At 36.6% G+C, this 23,717-nt stretch overlaps 1 protein-coding gene across 22 annotated transcripts in view; it reads left to right on the plus strand.

Annotated features, from left to right (window-relative positions):
• LOC126853949 (tropomodulin) overlaps positions 1–23,717 on the plus strand; it is a 44,291-nt gene that overhangs the window by 6,687 nt on the left and 13,887 nt on the right. For 11 of the 22 annotated variants that reach the window (XR_007688048.1, XR_007688049.1, XM_050600189.1 and 8 more), the window contains exons 2-8: positions 20,083–20,235; positions 20,331–20,498; positions 20,694–20,820; positions 20,901–21,121; positions 21,202–21,356; positions 21,442–21,538; positions 21,622–21,769. Coding sequence is in view for 18 of the 22 variants with exons in the window: in XM_050600189.1 (XP_050456146.1) it covers positions 20,083–20,235; positions 20,331–20,498; positions 20,694–20,820; positions 20,901–21,121; positions 21,202–21,356; positions 21,442–21,538; positions 21,622–21,769 (1,069 nt within the window). In the remaining 4 variants the exon portion in view is untranslated. Of the gene's footprint in view, positions 1–5,964; positions 6,432–6,492; positions 6,682–13,638; positions 13,823–17,723; positions 17,745–19,036; positions 19,155–19,266; positions 19,451–20,082; positions 20,236–20,330; positions 20,499–20,693; positions 20,821–20,900; positions 21,122–21,201; positions 21,357–21,441; positions 21,539–21,621; positions 21,770–23,292; positions 23,412–23,717 lie in introns of those variants that run through there. The other 11 variants (XR_007688046.1, XR_007688047.1, XM_050600183.1 and 8 more) reach the window with 8 other exon arrangements.

The following is a 23,717-nucleotide window of genomic DNA, read 5'->3' on the forward strand; positions in this document are numbered from 1 at the left end:
AGATCTTGATATTTTGAATCCTTAATAGATACTTATCCCTCTTCAAAGATCTAAATTTTTTTTTTTATTTATTTACTTTCGAAGTTTTTAGTATCTCTGAAGTCTTCGAACATTAGGTTTTATAAACGTCGATGCTCTTAGCTCATCGATTATTATATTAGTGTATCTTTATTACGGTAATATGTTCCTTTCAATCGTTCAAACAGACATTTGGCAATCGTGCTGTCACACCCGCGATAATATTCTACAAGGCATCGAGTTTGCCGGACATTTTCTGGCAAACGAGATGTCGACGGAGATGAACGATGTCGGGCTTCTCGGACGTCGATTTCGCGTCGTTGATCGGGAGAAGTAAGAGATCGCACGCAAATTACATGAGCATCCAGAACACGGAGGCAATTTCATCGTAATGGCAGCAAAAATATATAAAACGAACAGCCGGTACGCGTATTGCCCGTTTCGCTTTTTGGTCGATGCCTCCCGGCGTTTCAATTAGTGAAGGCAGCCAGACACACCATCGGTCGATGGGCTACTCTCGTCGTCGTTCCGATCTCGAAATAGATCGAGTTTTCGCCGTCGTTTGTTCTCGGACCACGTAAGCGGTGCCTGACCCTTTACTGCCCATTTTTCACGCCCGTCCGATTAATTCCATCGCGGCTTTGTCGGTGGCACGATTTCGGCACGAGCTTTGGGCGAACTCGAGCCGCTCGTGAACCTTTATCCTTACCTTAGAGTGTCAAACTTCTCGAAGCGCATCGTGTCGTCCCATCGTTCATCGAAGATTCGAAAATTGATTCTAAAAGGAACGTTTTAGCTCAAATAACGAATCACTATTAAACTATTCTGATTTTTTTTTGGACATAATTAATAATTAATTAATTAACAAAAATGAAAATTATTAATATAATATTATAAACTTCTGATATTTAGTGTTTTTTTTTTTTTGTAATAGTTTTAGAATACAATATAATAAATATATAATGGCAGAATTTAAAATTTAAAATACCATTAAAAGCGTAGCAGAAAAATTTTATATACAAAGAACGATTATACGGGCGCGATGGCTTGATTGAAATGATTCGTATGCAAAGAATTGCATTTCGCGATAATCGAAACTCGAGACGGCATAATTGAAGCATAATTAGCCAGGTGACTCGCTATTTTTTATTATCGCGGCTGGACCGCTCGGTGCTTCAATTGCGATTGACAAACCACTCCATTTGACAAAAAGTATTAGCCTGCCATAGACGGGAAAATTAAAAGAGAAATCAATATGTTATCATATGTTATTATATGTTATCAATATGTTATTATCATATGAAAGTAATTTTTGTCTTCGCTGATGTCAACAAACTCATTGCCATGCCACTCTCATGGGCAATCAAAATATAAAATAAAAAGAATTTGTTGACATTGCATTATTTGTTTACAAAGTATTATATTGCGGCAGTGAACAATTATTTATACGATTTGCGGAGAAACTTTAATGACTCAAGAATCATATGACAAAAAAAATAAAATTTAATTCCACTAAAATAAAACAATCTTAATAAATTTAAGAAATAGATTTATTTGGCTTTGAAATTTGAGTCCCTCACATATGTGAAATAAAAAAGTATATTTTATATATCTGCTTGTAAATTTTTGACGTTATTTTAAGGTTTGTGATTAAACAGTGTTGGCATTTCAATAATATTGTTTTCATCCTAGCATAATTTTTTTTGTTTACCACACGTTGAAATAATATATTAGTTCGAGCATCGGCGGTAAAGTTTGCTTTAATTTACAACTCGCACGACTTGTATTTTTTTTTGAGAGGATGCGTTTTTGTACTTTGCGCGTTAACTGGTCTGTCGACAACGACGGTTCTACAGAAAAAAGGTCAGGTCACGATTGGGCAAGGCGGAAACGAAGGTCGATTGGGAAAGGTTCGTGTTTTCACATAGGACATACGATTTTTGCCGCTGTAACGGAAGAGAAAGCATTCGGATTCATCGTGTTATCGCTGACGTAAGCATGCCCGGCGTCGAAGGGAGGAGCGGGAAGACTTAAAAATAACGCGCCTCTTGAAACAGCTGCGTCAATGGAAAATTTTCTCTCTAAATTTCGGGATATAAAACAGCATTCGAGTCGCGAAAATCCAATTTTGCTCGATAATTTTATCAGATTAGTTTTATACGAGAATGTTTTTACGCAGAATTTTTAAAAATAATTATTAAAAATATGTTATTGGCAAAACTTTTCTAAACAGTACTTTATACACAGCATTTTGTTGTCAAAATTGATAATGTTTAATGATAATGTTAAATTGATAATATTTTAAATGACTTATTTATCTTTTCTCAACGTTTCTTTATAAATGTATTTTTTTTACTTTTTGATGTATTTTTATTTGACATATATTTTTCTCTGATGTATTTAAAAATGAAATAATTTGAAATTGACGTTAAACAGATCGGACTTTTAATATTGCGTTCGCAAATAGGTGATATTGTGAACAAAGGGTAAGGCAATTATAACAATGCAAACGGTTGTCTCGCATAAAGCTTGACAAAGCGAAAAAGTATTATTCTACGTCGATAATAAAATTTTATCATCTCTTTGGCGTGGAGCCACAACCGCATCACACTCAGTATTAAACGACACGCTCGCGCCGATTGTTATTTGCACGTCCATTTCAAAATAATTAATTATATTCCGTAATTAACGTTGAGTTCCCTGAATTTTGTTCTCGTGTACTCGATGCTTCAAGAGTCAGATAACGAGCGCTGCTATAAGCACTTTAAAACATCACTTTCTTTAATGTATGATATTTTTTATAGATTGTAATCCGGAATGCTAAATCTTTATTAAATTGATAGATATTGAATTGTATTGCAACGTAATATTTTTGCTAAAAAGAGATGCTTATATTATAGACATAGAAACACGATCGAGATTGGACGTTTATTTCTAACGTCAACAGATGAGTCGATCAATCGCACGTGTCATATTCCGCGGTTAATTTTCCGCTAATGTCACATTTTCGGTCTGCGGCTTTTTGAACGCAATCGTGCATTCGTCGCTCATAACTTAACATATCCAGTTTCCCGGTAATTTCTGTCTGTTTTCATCTTGTCGCGGAAATGTAAATGTGTCGATTCACAATTGCGGTTTTCTGATGGAAGTGTCAGATGGACATTTAATCTTGATTACGCATCACGAACTTTGCTTATACGACAATGAAAAATGTTGAAACTTGGTCTACGTAGGTCTATAAATTTTTAATCATCCTGTATTCTCTCATTTTATGCTCACACCTAGTATATAGCAGCAGTATGGAGAGTAATTTGATTTTTCCGGCGCAAAAAGGAGATCGTTTCCCGGACGGAATTGCTTGCTCTCGCCCGCGATTGTTGTCCGTATGTGGTGCGCATATTGAAAATTCGCACGAACGATCATCGGACAATCGACGTGCGAAATGAGCTCTTTAATCTCGCAGGTGATATCCCCGCGGCGTCATAGGAAAACGTTTAATCCCCGCTTTGCATAAATTATTTTCCCAAATGGGATCGATTTAACTTTCATGTTACGCGTGTCTGGCGATGGTCTCCGAATGCGAAAGAAATTTGCATAATGTGCGCAAAAATAGCGTACGGTATCTAAATAATGTCTTTGCCGGTTTAATGCATCTTTTATACGAGATATCGTCAATGGGAAATGAATAAATATATATATATATATATATATATATATATATATATATATATATAGAAAAATATTGTATTAAAATTTAAATACATAGTATAAATTGTATTAAATAATATAAAAATAATATAAAACCAGAATAACATTTTTAATTTATAAATCTCATCAGTTTTTATTATATATTCGAATGTTTTATATACAAATCCTTGAGCTCTTACATCTCTAATCCTGGAGACTTAATTTTTACAGCTATTAAAAAAAAAATATTTACGCTATCCACTGTGCAACTTGGCCAATTATATCTTTTGTTAATTTAGCGGTAGTTTACTATTATCAAAGCACATGAGCATTTCCTAAATCTTTCTTAGGTCGAGAGCTTTTCTGGCAGCTCGACGACCGAGGGTAAAATCGAGCACAATGTCTTCTTTATACTAGCGATACGGGCTTGGCAAGCTTTTGCACCATCTGATGGTTCTTCCGGAAGAGTTTTCGCACGAACAGCATTCAAGCTCGTGCGAAAGCTCAAATGGCTGCCGCCATCTATTTGATAGAGAACAGATTTTTATAATTAATTTCACGTTAAAATAAAAAGCTTGTATCATTAATTGATAGTAGTAATTAATTCAGATTTTATATTAAAAACGATATAATTTCAATTTTTTTAGTAATATAAAGAGTATAAATTAATACAGATGTTTTGCATTTTTATTAATTATTTGTAAGCTCAAAAAAATTAAAATTTAAGATTTTTACATATTATAATATTAATTTTGTTTTTGATATAAAATAACAGAAAGAAATTTTTTTGTTTTATATCTGGATAAAAAAGATTTATTTTATATCTCTGTAAATTTATAGATTTTGTAACGCATAAAAGTGAGAAAGTCGAATTATCAATTAAACAAGCTAGAAAATTCGGTATATAATAATAAAATCAAATCAAATAGTTTTATACCATCAACAATTTCGCGTTTGTAATTCAAAATATATTCCTCGTGTTATAGTCGCTTATTATATTTACATCTATCATTTTTGTTTAAATAACTCGACCAACACATGAGTGTCATCGAGAGGTCCAATTTTACACGTGCTCGCGTTAAATACTGTATTATGCGTCGAATGCAGCACAACCGCGCATATCATCACGCGCGAGCACTGCCAAAAAGAAATTCCTCACGATTTAGCAAAAAGGATTTGCATGGATGAATGATGGCGAAAATTAGCGACCGAGGAGACGTCATCGGTTTGTCTCTTTTGTGCGAAAATATTGCTTCCGTTATTTTGCATCGCGAAATTCGCGAACTGGCCAACTCGTCGGAGAAAGAAAGACAGAGGGAGAGAGAGAGAGAGAGAGAGAGATCTTTGCAAGTCTTTCGCAATCTATTTTACGCAATTCCCGCCACGGACGTTGCCGACATCTCCGCAGGCGGAACAAATTATTTTCCGCGTATATTATTCTTCTGCCTTATATATGTAACATAAAATTTGCTCTGCAGTATTCAGATATTCGATTGATAGGACGGAAAGATTGTACATGCAAACATCGATGTTTCCAAAGATTTGCGTTGTACAAGCGCGATATTCTCGTCATCCAGACACTCTTGGCCTCTTCTATTTCCGACATTCGTTTTTTAAGAAAAATAAACGATCGTGACGGCAAACGATAAGTCTCGATATCTATGTATATTCAGTTCCACATGTCTCTTTCACTGCTTTATTACATTTTCTATGCGCAATACGAAAAATTTACATTTTAGGAGGGCGGCAGAGAACAAATAGTTACCTATGTAACACAGACACGTGTCGTGTGTAAAACATTGCAAAACCACAAAATTAATTTACGAGACGCGCAATAGAGAATTCTCTGCTTTCTGAATATATCAAGGAGTTAAATCATCGACATGCGAAAAATTGTCCATCGATTTCTTCCTTTTTCTAAAAATATAATAAAAAAGATCTATAATTTTAATGATATTTTTTAGGCATCTTCTAAAAAGAGATTAAAATATTTTAAATTACAATTTTCTAAATATTTAAATATTATTAGCGATGACTTAAAGAATATCGATTTTAAGAAGATGACAATCACGAAAGAAGGGATCCGATTAAAAAAGAATGGTCTCGGCATCGCGACGGCATCTCGCACTATGCGCTTTTTCCCGTGCGTCGTTGTCGTCGTGGCGGGTGGCGGCCTAATTATACGTGTTTCTCCGTATTTCTGGAAGCGGTCCGCGGACGGGGCGGCCTGCTCGCGATACAGCGGAGACGCGTTTCTCGACTTCAGTCGCGCGTGATCCATCTCGAGAATCGCGCATATTTCGAATTATCTCTCGCGACATTGTCCGAGGGACGACTCTCTCAGAGTGAACGAAGATTGGTTCTTTTCTCTCTCTCTGTAGTATCTCTGCAGCATCCATTCACGGTCTTTCAGCTCGTTCATGAGGCGAGCACGCGGATATCGAAAGAACGAGAGAGCTCGAATCGATATTCGGCTCAATTAGATGCATTTGTTGCAATTTCTTTTTTTTTTTTTTTTAAAATTAATTTTTGTCGAGGATACTAATATGTCTGACGTAATTTTGTCAGTAGTCGCATGACATTTTTTGATTATGAGAAGAGTCCAAATTTTATGTCAATTTTATGTTTCGAATTGGATAGCTAGAAGATTTTAATTCTAAACCGTACACCGTTACACGTGATCGACCTGCTTTTCGACAACCGAGGATTAGGGGTACTATGATTATGTACGAACTTGTAGAAATTTTTTTTGACGCGACAAAGGATAACCATAAGGATTTTTTAAAGTGTTCATCGTGTGAAGGATTTAGGAAGGAGTGACATTTAAATTGTGCGAAACAAGATATCGTAACGATAATCATGGCGACCACGGAGATCTTCCAGGACTGGGATTCTCCTTACGAGAATCTCAGCGCGATGAGGACCACTACTAAGACTACCAGAAAAACCATCACGACAACCACTACCAAACGAGAGGTAAAATTCGAAAGAGTTAAGCTTCAGTTCCGTAATGAATATGCATTTCATTCTCCCATTCGATTTTTAAATATTTGACATCTTTATTTTTCCTTCCAATTCTTGCATATATTATCAATAATATTGATTAACAAATATTAATTTATTTGTAGATGTATATTGTTAATATTTGAAGATATTTTTACTTATTATGTTACTTATATATAAATTTGTAATTTTTAGATTCTTGGATTATTTAGGATGCATAGAGTCTTTAAAGATTTCGAATCTTTAGATTCTTGGATCGAATTTCTTGGTATATTTTTCGTATTGTAATTAAATACTGAAGGCTTATTTACTTCTGAGATTAAATCTGGTGATGTTGCCAGAATCTGTCGCGCGTTTCTGCTCTCTCATACATCACGCTGATCGTATCTTTACGCCTGTCAAGTGGATCATAAACATATGAACGGAAGATTTAGGATATTCGTTTGCGACTCGTAGATTTTCCGAATTCGCGTCAATTAGGATTAGGTCGGGAATGGATGGAAAGGCCAAGAAAAAGCCTTCTTTCTTGGCGCGCGTAGGTCGAATACACAAAGTAGCTGCTTCTGCAGGCGATTACTCATAGAAAGTGGTTTACGATTTTCCGGCTGTTTATTCGTGATTTGGGTCCGCGATATAATGGCAGTCTTGGGTCCTGGCAACTATTTTGTAAACGCGCAAAAAGCTTTATATTTTGAAACACATTTGTTTCTCTATAAAATAGATTTTCCGTCTTAAATAACAAGAAATTTAGTTGCGTTCAATTTTTGTGTATTTTTAAATATATTTTTTCTTTTCCGAATATCTACATCATACTTTTAATTACACTAGTTTATCTTCTCATGTGAAATGACATGAGCCAAATGCAGAATACAGTAAACAAGTAATCAAATTTCCGACCTTGTTAGCGCCACTTTTATACTGACAATGATACGTATGGCATATGTTGCAGTTCGGCCGTCGACAGCTGCGCGTCGTATGTTGACATTGAAATTTCGAAACTGAGAGAATGCATGCGACTATTGTAAAAATACACTTGATATAAATACAGCTAAAGCGACGCTAAACAAAAGCTTCGGAAGGAGAAGAGTCGGAAGGATCACGCTTGCTCGTTCACCGCGGGCCTTTTCCGTTACCTATAAAAAGAATTCGGTGTCTTTTTGTGTCGCGGCTGCAGGTGCTGGCTAAATGCCAAATGACGTGAATAAAAATCGCAATAAAAAAAAGATGATTACGTAATTCGCGATGATTTGATATCCCGTGGTCGTTCCTGAATTTATGTTCGTCGGTCGAATGCTTCGCTTTTATACTCCAAGTCGTCGTACGAAAGCGCCCGTTCACATTCAGAGGCTAAGTCGATAATTGAAAATGTCACATTCAGTCACTGATTTTCCTGAGCTTGTCGAACAACTTTATAGGAATATTAACGCGCACATGACGTCTGTCGAATAAAGCGCTGCGTTTGCGTCAAAGCGCAATTCGGATCTTTCGATTTTACGGCTTTAGACTCTCGAAACTTCGGACTCTCAATTTTGTTGCGCGCGCGGCCTCTATAAATTTCATCGACGTAATATTCTTCGTCCGTCTTTCCGGCTCTCCTTGATGCAACAATGTGTATTTGGCTGTTGGCGTATCGACACCTGGCTCGGTTTCTCTGGCGATAATTGAACGACGAACGTGTAGCGTCAACATAAAACCGCGATCAATCGCACGCATTAAATTTTTTGTCGATATTTTTGAAATTATTTAGCGTTAATCATTCTTGAAGTACAGGATAGTTTGATTTTTTTTTTGATGTTCTTGAATTGCTATCGGTAAGGGTGGATCGTTTTTGAGATTCCGCCTGTTCGTATCTTGCACGTTTAGATGTTGCGTTTATCTCACATATTTTACATCCGCTTAGAGTTTCATTGATTATATTTTCGAAGCGGCGATGGCCTGCTATTGGCCGTGAGTGCGAAAAGCGAAGCGAAGGTTTTTCGCAGAAATTTTCACGAAAATACCAGCGCGATCACGATGAAAACTTTTGACGGTCTGTTAAAGCCGTTGCCAAGACGCGGCAAGACTTATAAATTATCCGCAAGGAGATTAATATCCGCGGAGCGTGAAGAATTATAGCGTACAATATAAATTATGATATTTTCTCGCGAAGTCGTACTTTGCTTTGGCGCGGCTCGAATACAATGAGCCTCTACAGCCTAGAGTATGCAATTAGGAACACACTTGAATACAATGCTAATGATAATTGACGGGACGGCAGGTATCTGTTACGGGGTTGCGTCTTTCGCAACGAGATGCAGCGACGAGATTCAGTGAGTGGAGAAAAGCGTGAAAGATACACGTAGACGAGATACACACGCACACGACGCAATGAGGCGTGGGCGGCAATCCTTGCGATTTTATGTCTCAAGAACAGCATGAACGATCTTCCGGTTCGGCGGACAAATTGAAAAATGAGAACGTGCGTAATTTTAAGAGTGCGGTAAAGGTAGATTTTGGCATGGTTCACGCACAGGATAAACGCGGCAGATTCTGAATTATTTACGACGAGAATCCATTAATCTCGTACAAAATCGTTGCGTTGTTCGCCGCTCTCGTCTCGCCTCGTCCAGCCGAATTCCCGTACGCGGACTCTCCCCGGCTGCCAGGACAATCTCGCGAGAGAGGCGTGGGTCTCGCTGCTAAATCGGAAATCATAAAACCGAGATTGTCGGGGTTGGCGCTCATAATAGAATACGCCGTACAATTGGCAGTTCCGATGTCGTTTACCTCGCGCGTTCCTTCGCGCGAACTTTGTCGGACGATCATCGAGCGAAACCGTTCCACAGGCGTGATTTTCTTTTACAAACGATCATAAACCGGACTTGTTGCGCGCATCGCGTTTCGAAAATAGAATCGACTTGTTCCCTCGGTACTCTGATTTTCTCTTTCTGTCTGTCTCGTGGACTTTTCTAATTATAAACCCCCGAACTCTTTGTACACATCGCCGAGAATAGAGTACGAAAGCTGCCGCGGTAAATGAGGAGTTTCGAGGGTTTCTGACCTCACCCGCGGTCATTATTCTCTCACGTGACAGGAAAAAATAAAGTACACGCGGATTCGTCGTTAATAAAAAAGAGTCTTGAACCTTGTTCGGGAAGCACGGCGATTTGGATGTATTTTCTCTTCGTTCGCGGTTCGATTTTTGGATTCACAATTTGCGAATTTGCCAATAAAAATATTTACATTACTGGATGAAAAATAAAGAGAACCAGATGCTTAGATGGCATTCGGGAAAAGCTTTCGTCTGAGCGAACGAGAATGATTCAAAGCATTTCACAAAATTGTTTCCGTCGCACTTTCCACTGAGCTCGGAATAACTTGAAAAACATAAAGTTTTGAGTAGCATAGAGTTTTCACTTTTCTTTTTTACAACATTGTCGAGAACCTTATGACTTTATACAATGATTTTTCTCAAAAATATATTTTATTGTTTTCTATATTTTTCCAAAACTCGAGCCAATTGAATCAAAATAGCGATTTATATTTAACAGCTTTGAGATTCTAGCAAAGTAGGCGGCTTTGTAGATTGATGCGCGACTGAAAATATGTATTCAAAATGTGGTTTCTTTCAATTTCACATTCTTGGAATGCGTAAATTGCAGAAATTACGGAGATACTTGATGCAAGATGATGACTCTTAAGGAGAGAGAAAGTTTTCATCCTTGAATATTTGTACATGATGCGTTTTATGGTACAAAAAAAAATTTGCTTAGTACACTTATATCGCGCTATTTCATCTCCGGCACGTAAAACGAGATCTCTCCGTGGTAGAAAGTGTGTTACAAAAATATTGCAACGAACAATCGGATTTAATCGTGCGAACGGGTGATTACACTCGCGCGTAATTAGGCAGAGAAAAAGCAACATATTTTTTTTTTTTTTAAGAAAATGAAAGCGATGCTGAGGATAGGCTATTGTTTTCATCTCGCGCTCAGACAATTTAAATTTGCCACAATCTCAATAGCCTGTTTTTCTCTCTCGGAACAAGCAAAGACTATCGCGTTAATGTATTTCTCGTGCGATCATATTGTGATATTTACGATCGCATTTGGCGCAAATCATCGTAGCATTAATCTCGGTATATTTACGAATCGTACTTTAATTAAATCGACAACGCGAACCATCGTCGATTACGTAAGAGCTGTTACCGTAAATGTCGCGGATTTCTTTTTACCACGGGACTATCTTTGAATACGTACTCGATTATGTATGATATGCGGGGGCGGCTTTCATTATCTGTCACGTATGTATGTTACATCGTGCATAAGTATACATGGATGACCTTTTCATCAGTCATTATGGAACTTCCCACGCGTGTGCGGGTGAGCTGTGATCAATTGATCGTGACTAAGCAAAGGGCTGTAAAATGCGGGATTAGTCGAAGGAACAAAGGTATTGTTATGCTAACGACGATTCTTTTATGAATACGCCACGAATAGAAATAGATGGCATCGAATAGAAGCATTGAATCATTCTCGAGTTTGATGTACGAATACTGGTCGTAAAATAGAATTCTTCGCGTTTTAACTATTTAATCATCAAGGATTAAGGTCATATCTCTTTTAAATCGTATTTCTTTTAAGTATTAAAAAGAGTACACATAGATAGCTTCTGGAATGTAAAAGAGAATGCTTTATGATTCCAGTAACAGATTTACGCGTTCAACCATGGATCGTATCTGTCAATTTAATACCCGGGCGACATAAATCGAAAGATTCGCCAAACAGAGCGGAAATCCATAAACCGTGCCGAAATACGCGACGCATTGCTTCCCTTTATCCGTGATCGATTCGCGCGTACAACAGCGGAACGGTGATGTGTCAACCAGCTTTGCGAGCCTGCTAAACTTAGATCGCATTGACATACGTGATTATTTACACAGATCGAAGAAACGATGTATACACCGGCGGGTATAACCCGCCTCGTGTCAACGACCTCGTCGATGGGGTTTCTCATCACCGGTGTTTCCGATCGATCACGTCGAGCGTCGGGATTAACAACCGTTCCCTCTTTTGTCCCCTCTTTGTTTGCCGCCGATGACAATCGCAGTCGAGCTCTATTTATTTAAAGATCCGAATGTTTATTTACATCGTCGAATGACAACAATTGCGCGTATCATATGCGCGAGCTTAATTTACAAAATAATGAATCGAAAACGAGATACGAGAAGTTCATCGAGAGATTGTTACGTCGCAAGATGATTGATCAATAGAGAAATAAGGCAAACATAGATACACGAGCAGAGAAGTGTAGGCGTTATCGATCAAGGTCGAACGCGCTCTCGAAATACATCGGTGAATCGATTGGGATTCGAAATAGGGACGCTTCGTCGTAGTATTTTTGTAAATCGGTGATGCGTGGCAAAGAGTAACGACGGATCTTGCCGGCTTTCCGTGATTCTAAGATCAAGAACCCGTGATCTTTCGTGAAAATTCTCTTCGGAGTTTATATCCTCTCTCGTTAGTTCGAGACGTTGAGAAGCAAAGGGCTCCCATTTTTATGAAAGGTATGCGGGATACTTGCTTCTTAATAATTTTTATAATAAAAGATTATTTTTTTATTTGTGTGTTTTTTATTTATGTTTTTAACTTAAAAGTTATTATTATTATTTTTTAAAAAACGTTATCATGGATGAATCTTTTTCAGAATTTGTATCTTTTATCTGTTCAAACCTTTTTTTAGAAATATTTAAAACGTAGAAAATATTTCTATTTATAAAAAAAAGAACATCATTAAACTATCTTAAAACTATAAATAAAAATTTTTTTGAGTCAATCTGTGGTAGGTTTTTATGAATTAACATAATTTAGTGTATGTGGCATTCAAATGCTGTTGATTTCTAAACACAACGTTCAAAAGATATCGTAAAGACGTCCGAAAGAGATTAGCATGGCCATTAGATTTTTTTACGATACCTTTATGGCAGCTTAGAGAGGTTTGTATAATCTGGTAATTAAATGACCATTAATTTGTGATCATGTGTCATATGTTGCGAAATATTAAATTATATTCACATTTTTATCACGGTGCAAAATTCATGTAGCGATACAAACGAGATGATAATATCTTCCATTATTCAAAGTTACGGGAATTTGATGGAAAATTCTATACAAGAAACACGCGGCAGTATTCTCGGCAGTGCATCTCTAACGGTTGATATATACGATGAGGTCATCCGGCGAGTCCGTCAGATGATATCACGCCAATCTTAAACAGCAATAGGTTGTTTACTCGGACAAGGGACAGAGAGATGAAAATGCCATCCGAGCAAGCTAATAAATTTATCAAACGTCAGATGATATCTTGTTTTATTTGCAATGGAAGGTGGAAGCATTTGGCCGCATTATAAACTACTCTTACGCGAAAAGTTCATTAGATGAAAAATCATTGTTTATATACAATGAATCGATTATTATATCTGTGTATGGAACTTTATTTTTTCAAATAAAAAATTGTATATTTTGATAAGTTTCTTTGCAGAAGCTTTTTATATTCTTGATTAGATAATCTGTATATTTACGTTGTTTAGCATCTCTTATATTTTTTGAGTAAATCATCATCACATCTTGATGTCTTTTAAAAATTCTCAAATCTTCGGATTTGAACATTCTTTTTCCACGATCCGAAAGGGAAATCACATTTAGGCTAAAGAGTGAAAAGTGTAAACAGGAATTAATTGACGCTGTTGTCATCACACTTGTAATTACGAACGGAAACTTGGAAAAACTGGATACTTCTTTTCTGGGACTCGAGGCCCGGGGCCCTCGAAGTGAAAGTCGTTTTGAACGCAATCGCCGCCGGCTCGTACACTTCGCTACTCGTACACAATGCCGCTTTACCCGGCACCTCTCATCCAGGTTCCAGCATATAAAACTTGTCAGTTGTTTAGTAGCGCTCCAGCTCCGGGCGACTCTTGTCTTGGCTTACATCGAGTGCCGCTCCTTACTCGTCTCACCTGAGCGAGCCTTATCGTAAATCCGTCTCGCCTGGGTTTTGTCGGTCCCTTCGCGAACTTGTGTCTGTGTGTGTCACGTGATTCTTTTACAGTTCAACTCATTTCTACGGCCTTCGTTGCGTAAGTACGGCTCCATTTGTGGTAATCGTTGAGATTCGCTCTCCGCGACGAACTGGTTATGGCAATGTGAGCTCTCGCAATAACAATTAACTTAATGTTGTACGCAATATAATGTCTTACATTTAAGAACTTGATTTTATTGCATTCGAGATTCAAATATTTAAGATTAGAAAATTTGACAATAAAATATATTGCTTTTTAAAATATTTTATATATTTTTATAAAATACGCACTTGAGTTTAATTATGAAAATATTTTGGATTGAATGTGCGAAATATTTTTGCGAACTCTTTCGCATAATTCCCGAATGATTTCATATCTCGATTCCAGTGATGCCGCGCAGTCCATTGCGGTTGTAGACAAATAGTGATTATTCGGATAATGCGTGTATTTTGCATGCGGTATTCGGGGAAAATGATCGAGTGCCACTAATTAATAACTGGCCAATATTTGATCAGTTTGCTGCGCTTATCGGTGATGCCTAGGCGCTCTATTATTCTAGTAATTGAAATCGTATAATATCGAGACCGCGCTTGATTGTTCGACCAAACATCTGTTGACTAATCATATACACAGACCACGATCTAGCTAACCGCAAATTCTTCTCGTCAAAGTTGATTTAAGTGCTCTATATATTGCTCAAATATCTGTTATTTACGAAACAGAGATTTCAGTTGAACGGAATATAAATTTATTTGTAGATTTACTCTTAATTTACGAGACGTTAAAAAGTCTTCACTTTTATTGTCTCAAGAAGTTTTCTTTCAAGGGTTAAAAATTAAAATTATACAAATAAATTGATGAACTTTAAAGTTTGATTTGCGCTAGATTGTTGGAGGATTTTTTGGAGAAGGGGTTAAAGCTATGAATCAATTCATCGATTTGTAAGACATATTACAAAATTGCCGATACGTTTCGTCGCCGATGTTAATAATTATTATATACAGGAGGAGGGTTTTTACCAGGAAGTCGAAATCAAAGTACTATTGATAAATATTCACGTCTGTCAGACGTTACAGTGGATGGAGCTATAAATTGGTACATCTGTGTTATATCTCTATTAAATACGGAAACCGACAATTTCGTTAATAATAAGCGTGTATCGAATGCGAATAATTGAATAGTTTGGGAAGAGAGTATCTAAGATAAAAATAGATAACATATAAATCTACCATTAAAAAGATATATTGCTCTCTAAAATTTTATCTAATTGCACCGTTATGATTTATATTTTCATCGTTATTATTTACAGATTAATACTTATCTGATACTGGTACGCATTTAATTGTAATTTAATTTCATCTTAATTAAAGTTTAATCCAGATTTAATTTCACAAATTGATCATGATTTAATCTTAATTACATATTATATATATATATATATATATATATATATATATATATATATATATATATCATGTATATATACTTATGTATATATATCAATTAAATTGTTCCGTTTATTTTGATGACTTTAACAGTCATTCTTAATCTACAGACTCGCGACGTCGAACTAATTACTAATTGGAGTTTCACATCCGCTCAGTTTTGTCGCCGACTAACTGAAGAGCTGACACGATAACCCAGATCGCGGCATTTATATATCGATATACTTTCACGATTGCGAGATATTTCCGAGATCGGGTCGATTTTATCAATTCTTGCCGGGTATGTACCTGGCGCGCTGCCAACAGGAATCTGTTTGTACACAAAGAGACGTGATGGGGGGAGGAGGAAGGCTCGATCGGATCGAGAGGCCAGATCGGATCCGCGTATGCAGATTTATGTCGAAAAAAAAAAATTTGACATAATGGGGGAAAATGCGGAGAGAGTACGGATTATCGATTAAGATATTTTGATGAATCGCGAAATGAAATTGCGTAACGCACGGGTTTTGGCAGAACGCGTTTCGTCGCCGACTATCATAAACTTTATGTGTAGATGCGTCATATAAATCGTCCGACTGTGATTTACATCGCGATGGCATCGTAAAGCTGAGATTTTCGAGATCTGTGACGGTTGTTACTGTTATTACAACGGTGAACACGCTGTAATTAGGCATTCTCCAAGGACTAACTAATCATGTGCACTGATTGAAAAGTCATCGAAAATGGAACGATAATTATCGCGGATATGGATTACGGAGGTATGCTGGATCTGTTCATCGATTCATCGAGCGAGATTGCTTCAGGTCATCGAACAATGTCTCTCACGGTACTCTTCGCCAGCTGCTAGACGCGCATAAACACAAGTAGTATAACGTGGAAACCACCGTTGCGGCGGTACGTTACGCCGTATAAAACGATGTTTAACGACCGTTACATCGCAAACGAACCTTAAAGATCGCTCGATTTATGTATGTTTTAAATATCGTATGTTGGACAAAGTCGAGCAAAGGGAATTGGCGCTCGAGAAACTAAGACAATGCGCGAAAATGCGAATTTTCATGTCAATATAATTGAGACTTGAATTAATGAGATATATCTATATATTAGATCCTTATTTTTTTCTGACATCATTGAATTCTTGATTTTTACATTTTTATCTTTTAATATTGTTGGCGATGAATTTTTTCTTCTTGAGTTAATTGAGATTGAGACAGTTATTTGTTAAGCAAAACAAAGAATAAAAAAATAGTAGAGATATATCGCGAAAGTTATCGTTATGTTTGATGATGCAGATCTCGCAGCTCTCACTTCTCACATTTGCTGAACGATTAAGTGCCGTTAGAAAAAATTAGCCTTGGACACTATTTAATCTGTTCGCAAACGAGCGAGATGCGTGAATGATTCCCTTTCCCACCAGATGAAAGGAAAAAAACTTGGTTGCGTTTTCTAACGCTCTGCTTCGTATAAACTGTATCAGGAAGTAAATTTGTAGGTTTTGCTCTGGAAAGTTTATAATTAAAATAAATCTCACAAACTTTAGAGAAATCGAATGAAATTATTACAGATGGCTGAAAAATAATTTCTCAATCTCTGTAATCTTTAGTGATATTAATGAAAAATAGTTTGTATTCTACAGTGTCTTTTGGTTTTTAAATACTTTAACATTGAAAATATATATTTCGGAAATTTGGGTAAAAATATCTTGGACAGATGTGGTATCATCAGTGATTTTCTCTTGTTCATGTTCTATGTTATTTTTCGCTCTTGCAAACATTCGAATCTAAAAATTTCAAGTTTTAGAAATTTGCATAGTTAAACATGAAAGAATTAATAGAGAGAAAATTTTAAATCTTAGAGCGACTATTAACGAAGGAAACTCTTATTGTTCGGCAGCTAACAAGCTTTTAAAGAGAATCAACAATCTCAAAGGAGAAGATGTTTCGAGCGAGAATTTGAAATCGCGAAAGAGAAAGAGAGAGAGAAAGGTGTTGATGCAGCTACGTCCGCTGACGAGTGCAAAGTGCTAAGTTTCTCGTCGCGGTCGGAAGGCAAGGCAAGGCAAGGATGGTGTCGTTATTAATGCGGGCCTAGGTCACGGGCGGCGAAATGTCTCCTCGGCTGGTCGTCGTGGCTGGTTAGTTCATAAGAAGGCCAGTGGCCGCGCTCTCGCGCTCACTATAAATAATCGTGTACGCGGGTATGTCCAAGTATAGCCTGTTGGGAGGGTGCCAGTCTCAGCGAGGAAGCCTCAGCTATTTTTGAGCGACTGTCGTCGCTACTAACCGCGCGACGGACGGCACTCCGATCTGGACCGTCAACGGGGATGGCGATCCCATTGCGTCTCTCCCTCGAGATGCGTTGACGCGTGTATCAGTCCCCTTTTCACAGTCCCCTTTCTTCCCCTTGCTTCGCATCACCTCCTTTCCTAGTCTGATAATCAGTCCACCTCCCTCGTTCTTACTCTTACGGTGACCTTGAGCGGCGAGTCAGGTCGATTATGTCAATGTCGAGACTCGGCGAATTACGTGATGGAGGTAGAAGTAGGAGGAACAGGATGCGGGGAAAAAAGAGGGAGGAACGGCGAGAGGAAGGAGGGAATTGCCGGTTTTGGCAACTTGCATTCACGTGCTGGTTTCACGGTCAATTGTGAAACGAGGACTCCGGGGCTCGATTATTATGCGAATGACTCGTATTGCATGGTTTTGCGCGTTACCGGATGCACACGCGGATAAATTCGTACCGGCTCCTGATGCACGTTGAATACGAAAAATTAAACGATGGATAGTGCATTTTAAATAACAAACAACATCCTGATAAGAATAATAGATATTGATAGCAATGCTAGAATTAAAATTGTGATAGAGAGATGCGTTGGGCATCAGTTACCAATAGAGATACTAGTGCATTTTTCACTTAAGAAATAAAAGCAACAAGAATGCGATTGCATATTAACATGATATGAGATTGAGTATTTCAAGCTGAAAACCTCGAGATACTTAATATATATGATTAATGTTCTGTATTGTCACAATCTCTCTAGCCTCTGATGCAATCATATATTCAAGCTAGCTCTAATACTAGAGCAGTGTCGTAAGGATATTTATAATTTAGGAGAAAGGGTAATCGCATTGTAGATCTTTGCTCAGAAAAAGTGAGATGCTTTAATCAAAAACGATTCGATTCTACATGTAATGCAACATCATATCAATATTATTTTTAACGAATTATTGAAAGTAATGTATGATTTTTTTTAAATAATTTAAATTTAAATAAAAAATCTAAGCCGGAGAAATTCAAACATTATTGATATCGAGCTTATAATCAGGAATACATGATAGTTCCAAAGCTTATGCTAATTATCTCCTGGTATCTCTAGTAAAAGTACACACATAAACTTTAGTTAAGAAGAATTGTCAAATATTTAGATTAGAATATTTGTCGAATTTCTTCATTATCTGTAATTAAGACTTATATATAAAGTCTGTGTTAAAGAAATTGCATATATAATTTACATATAAATAATTGTTTATATATAATTTATATATAAATAATTATTTATAAATAATATTTAAAAAAATATTTAAATATAAATTATTTAATATTTAACAAATAAGTAAAATGTAATAAAAAAATAGATAGTGCATATATCCGTATTTATCTGCTATACTCCATATATTAATATCCAATATTATTTCTAAAATGTATCTATCGTTCAATGCGATTTGCTTCGAATCTCCCGCCTTTTCATCGACGTATACTCCATTCATCGTAATACCTTCCAGTATCGCGTATAGTCACTATATATATACATAGTAGTACTACATATCACATGTAATGTGTATGTCGAAACGACACAATCAAAACTGCATCAATCGTGCTGTATCATCATAATCACATAAAAAGAAAGACTACAATTCCGGTTAACTTCGGTCCATCTGTACCGAGTAAGAATCACTTATCATTTTTGAAAAAGATCTCAGAATCTGGACAAGTCGCATCGGACGGGCGCGTAATCGACTCGATCTTCACGCAATCGCATTGTCGGCGTTAAAAGGGCGCTGCCGCGACCTAGTAGGTTGGTCAGTGAATCGCGCGCGTCCGTACGTCATCGTGTAGTGAAATTGTCGAGAATCCGAAGCAGGCGTTTTTCTCGGAGCGGATTTTTAATCTTCAAATCCACGCACCCGGCGACGGCACGCACCGGCGCAAGGTCGCGTTCTGCCATCATCATCATCATCGAGTGAGTCCCAAAGAAGGGAGGGCCCATCCCGTCTGTCAGCCGGGCGGTGGCTGCGACGGCGGGGCGATTTCGCTTTGGTCATCGTCACCGATTTGGCACGCGAATTGTCAATGAAAATCGATCCCGAATTATCTGGGTCAGGGGGCATCAGCCGCGTTGGACGCTCGCCGAATTTAAATGTGCCATATGATCGACGCGATCGGATCAGTAGTCGATCGCGAACGTACGGTTGTCGGCACTCGGCGATAACGCTTCCGCGATAAAAGAAATCGCTCGTGTCGCCAGTCTTCTTTGACGGAGCGTCGCGCCTCGTATCGATCATCTTTTTTTCTTCTGAATAATTGAATCTGGCACGACAGACGGGCGCCGCGATAATTAGCATTAGTCCGAAACGTCAATAACGCGCGGTCTTTCCTTTATTTATAACGGCAAGACCGTAGATGCATTTCTTGACTGTATAATTTTTTATACAGTAGAGATAAATCTTTATCATAATTAGAACGCTCTTGAATAATACATTGCAGCTTTTTGAAATACTCAAGAACCTTTACACTTAATTATATATTAGAGTATTTTATAAAATGTCGAGAAAACATTCGGTTGTTGATCAACGGCCATGGGACGATTTACAGACTTCCTCATCAACCAAAACAACTACCATGACGACAGCAGCCAAGCTGTATGGCAAGGATTTGAGCGAATATGATGACATTGATGTGGATCAATTATTGGCAGAGCTCACGCCAGAAGAACTAAATATATTGGCCAAGGAAGTGGATCCTGATGTAAGTCTGATAATTTACATTTTTACATGATTAGTAATTTGGTGTTTTTTTATCATTGTTTTTTAGAAATGACTGAATTTAAATTATGTTCATAGGACAGCTTTATGCCTCCTTCGCAACGTTGCAGTTACGAATGTAACAAGAGTCCTACAGGGCCACTGAATCGAAAGAAACTCATTGAACATATCAACAAGCAAGCTCTAGAGACACCTGATATTCCAGAATTGAAACCATATGTACCTGGTGTAATTAGAGGAAAAAAAGTGAGTTTACAGATTATAAAAGTAGTTTCTTCTATCATTTAAAAGATGATATAATAATATTTATAATAATCTAATACAAGTCTCTTGTAAAGATCTGAAATCCGAAATTATAATGATGAAAGAAAATATGTATAGAAAGTCAGTGTGCAGTTTTGTTCAATATTTGTATTAATTATATTCATTGTATCGTTTCAGTGGGTACCACCACCACAAGAGAACATAAAAGAAAAGGAAGCAGACGAGCAAATCGCGATAGATCTCGGGGAGGAATATGAACAAGCACTTTCGACTGCCACCCAAGAAGAAATTATTGATCTTGCTGGTAAGATCGGTCATTTCCAAGAATTCTTTGTATTGGAATTGAAAGATATGTAATTATGTAAAATTATCCCTTTTTTTCAGCTATCCTTGGATTCCATTCTATGATGAATCAGGATCAATATCATGCATCTCTACTGAATTCTGGACAACCAGTCGGACTCGGCTGGGATGGAGTGACGAAAGCTAGTCAACCGAAAGTTTATCCGATGGAGCCGCCCAACGACACGGATGTCGATGCTACTATTAAACAAGTGCGAGATGATGACTCTACTCTGACTGACTTAAACTGGAACAATATTAAAGTAAGTAACAGCGATTGGCAATATTTTTGTAGAGAGAACTATATATTTTATTCTGAGTTGGCAATGATGTTTTGTTGTAGAATATTTCGGACGAAAAATTCATACAGTTGTTTGAAGGATTGGAACTGAACACACATCTTGAATCGCTAAGTTTAACTAACGTTGGACTCAACGACAAGACCGCACAACGGCTGGCTGATGCTTTAGAAAAGAATTCGACACTCAAAGTACTCAAGTGTGTATTTGATATATGATTTTTCGCGTAAAAAATTTGTGTGCTACTAACTTCTTATTGTTTCAATATTAAAATTTCTTTTCAGCGTGGAGACGAATTTCATAAGCCCACCTGTGATAGTAAGGCTGATCAGGTCTCTCCTTAAGACAAAATCCATTGAAGAATTTCGATGTTCGAATCAGGTAGTTCATTGTATAAAATTATGTCAAAAACTCTATGATAAAAATAACGACCAAGAAATCTTAATATTTACATTATCTTTCAGAGGTCGCAAGTATTGGGTAACAAGATCGAGATGGAAATCACGCAATTGGTAGAACAAAATCCAACATTGCTGCGACTTGGGTTGCATCTGGAGTTCAACGATGCTAGACATCGCGTGGCTGCGCATTTGCAACGCAACATTGACAGGAGTAAGTACATAAAAAACATTGCAAAGATTTATAATATTTATTAGCATATTATAGATCACGAGAAATATATATATATGATTGGTAGTTTATAAAACTATTATTTAAAATATTATTTATAGGCTTAAAAAGATGTCTTTCACATATAAATGATTGACATCAATAAGATAATTAAATTAAATTATTTATTTATATAACTAATTGTGAGCATAACTAGATATAAAGTCTAATAAGATGTTGTGGCGACTATACTTTAACGTCAAGTATGAAATTCTTTTCACAGGTCAATGCGCAATAATCTTAAACAGATATCACATAAATTATATTAGTAATGAAGTATCTTGCAGACGCATTACGTAGATACCAATTTTTTTATCACGATGATAATTGTGCTATCAATTTTACGTTTAGATGGGAGCAATTGTATGGGGGACTATGGAGACTATGTGACAAAATGCTTCTAACTTTTCCAAATCTGCTTCGTAGTCTCATGTAGCGCTTTACCGTAGCACATTTCATCATTTCATCTATTCATCCCGCTGTATTCATTTATTTTTCTAGCTAGTGACACATATAGAGGTAATTATAACCTCCTTGTCCCGTCTTTGCGATTGAAAATGAAACTTTCTAGTTTCTGATACAGTGTTTTCCCCCAAATCCTTGTAATTTAAAGTTAATTAAAAAATGTGAAAGTAAAGCCACTTATAAGAATGGCTATACTTCTTTAAAATTTTAAAACCGCTGTTCCCTCTTCCTCAAATAACATATCAAGTCTCTCAAGTTTTATATCTCCTATCTTTTTTATCTGCTTTTTTTCATTACTTCTTGAGAAATCTATTTTATCTCTCACTTTTTGCTATTAAAGATATAGATAAAGAAAGATGTTTGTGCGAACGACACAAACTGATCAGACTATGATCTGTCTGTTTCAATTTTCAGCAAAACACGGTGAAGCGAAGATTAGAGTAATTTAATTTGGTATGGATCCGTCGACTGATTTTCATATTTAATTAAATGCTTTTATAACTCGATTAACAATGAAATTCGCGCATTATCAACATTAAAAAGGCACAGCTTTTGATCTTGATTATTTTACAAGACGAAATACTCAGGACGCTTTCACGATTGATACGCTTCATTGTATTTTTAATTTATTGCTTTTTGCTTTTTGCTAAATATGGCATTATAAAGTAAAATTAACAAGTGGTATTATCATGTCACGTTAGATTTACTTTCCTAAAACGTATACAAAATAATTTGTAAATCCTTAAACTCCGCGCGTGCAAATCTCCGAAAATTATATCTTCTCGTTCTCTCATTATAGCATGCATCACTATTGTAAAAAACCAAAGCAGAAAATCTTATGAAATTTCATTTTGAAATCCTTCAAAAATCTTAAAAGTTGTTAACATAAGAATTACTGCAAACTACTGCATTATTTTATCAAATATTTGTTGAAAAATTATTCCCAATTTGAACAAACGACTTAGATTATTGTAATTTTAATTGATTATTTATCTGGTTAGTCTTTCGTGTGGAAGCCCAGGAACGAGCTAAGTTTGTAGTGATCGCTGCTGGCCCTTCAAACTTCACCGTTCATCCCGCAGATGACTTAAAAAATAGAGCGTAGCGCTGTTGCAGCGCAGTGAGTAGTTTTGTTATCAAAAATAAGCTTGCTTTTTTCCTATGACTTGATAACGTGTTTGTAGAATTTACTGCATTGATCCTATATACTCGCATTAGTTTGTAACGTTAACGTTTCAGTAAAATTTTAATATTAAAATCTTGAATCTAATAATGTCTTAATAGCATTATTTAATATTTTATATGACGAGTTTAAAAGGATGCATCAGTTTGACGAGATCAACTATTCTTAGCTATTATGATATGTGCCCTTGATCTCAGTATCCGATTGATTATTAAAGATAAAATTGTTTGTAGTTTTATGTGC

The sequence above is a fragment of the Cataglyphis hispanica genome, chromosome 13, assembly GCF_021464435.1.
Source record: "Cataglyphis hispanica isolate Lineage 1 chromosome 13, ULB_Chis1_1.0, whole genome shotgun sequence".
NCBI lineage: Eukaryota > Metazoa > Arthropoda > Insecta > Hymenoptera > Formicidae > Cataglyphis > Cataglyphis hispanica.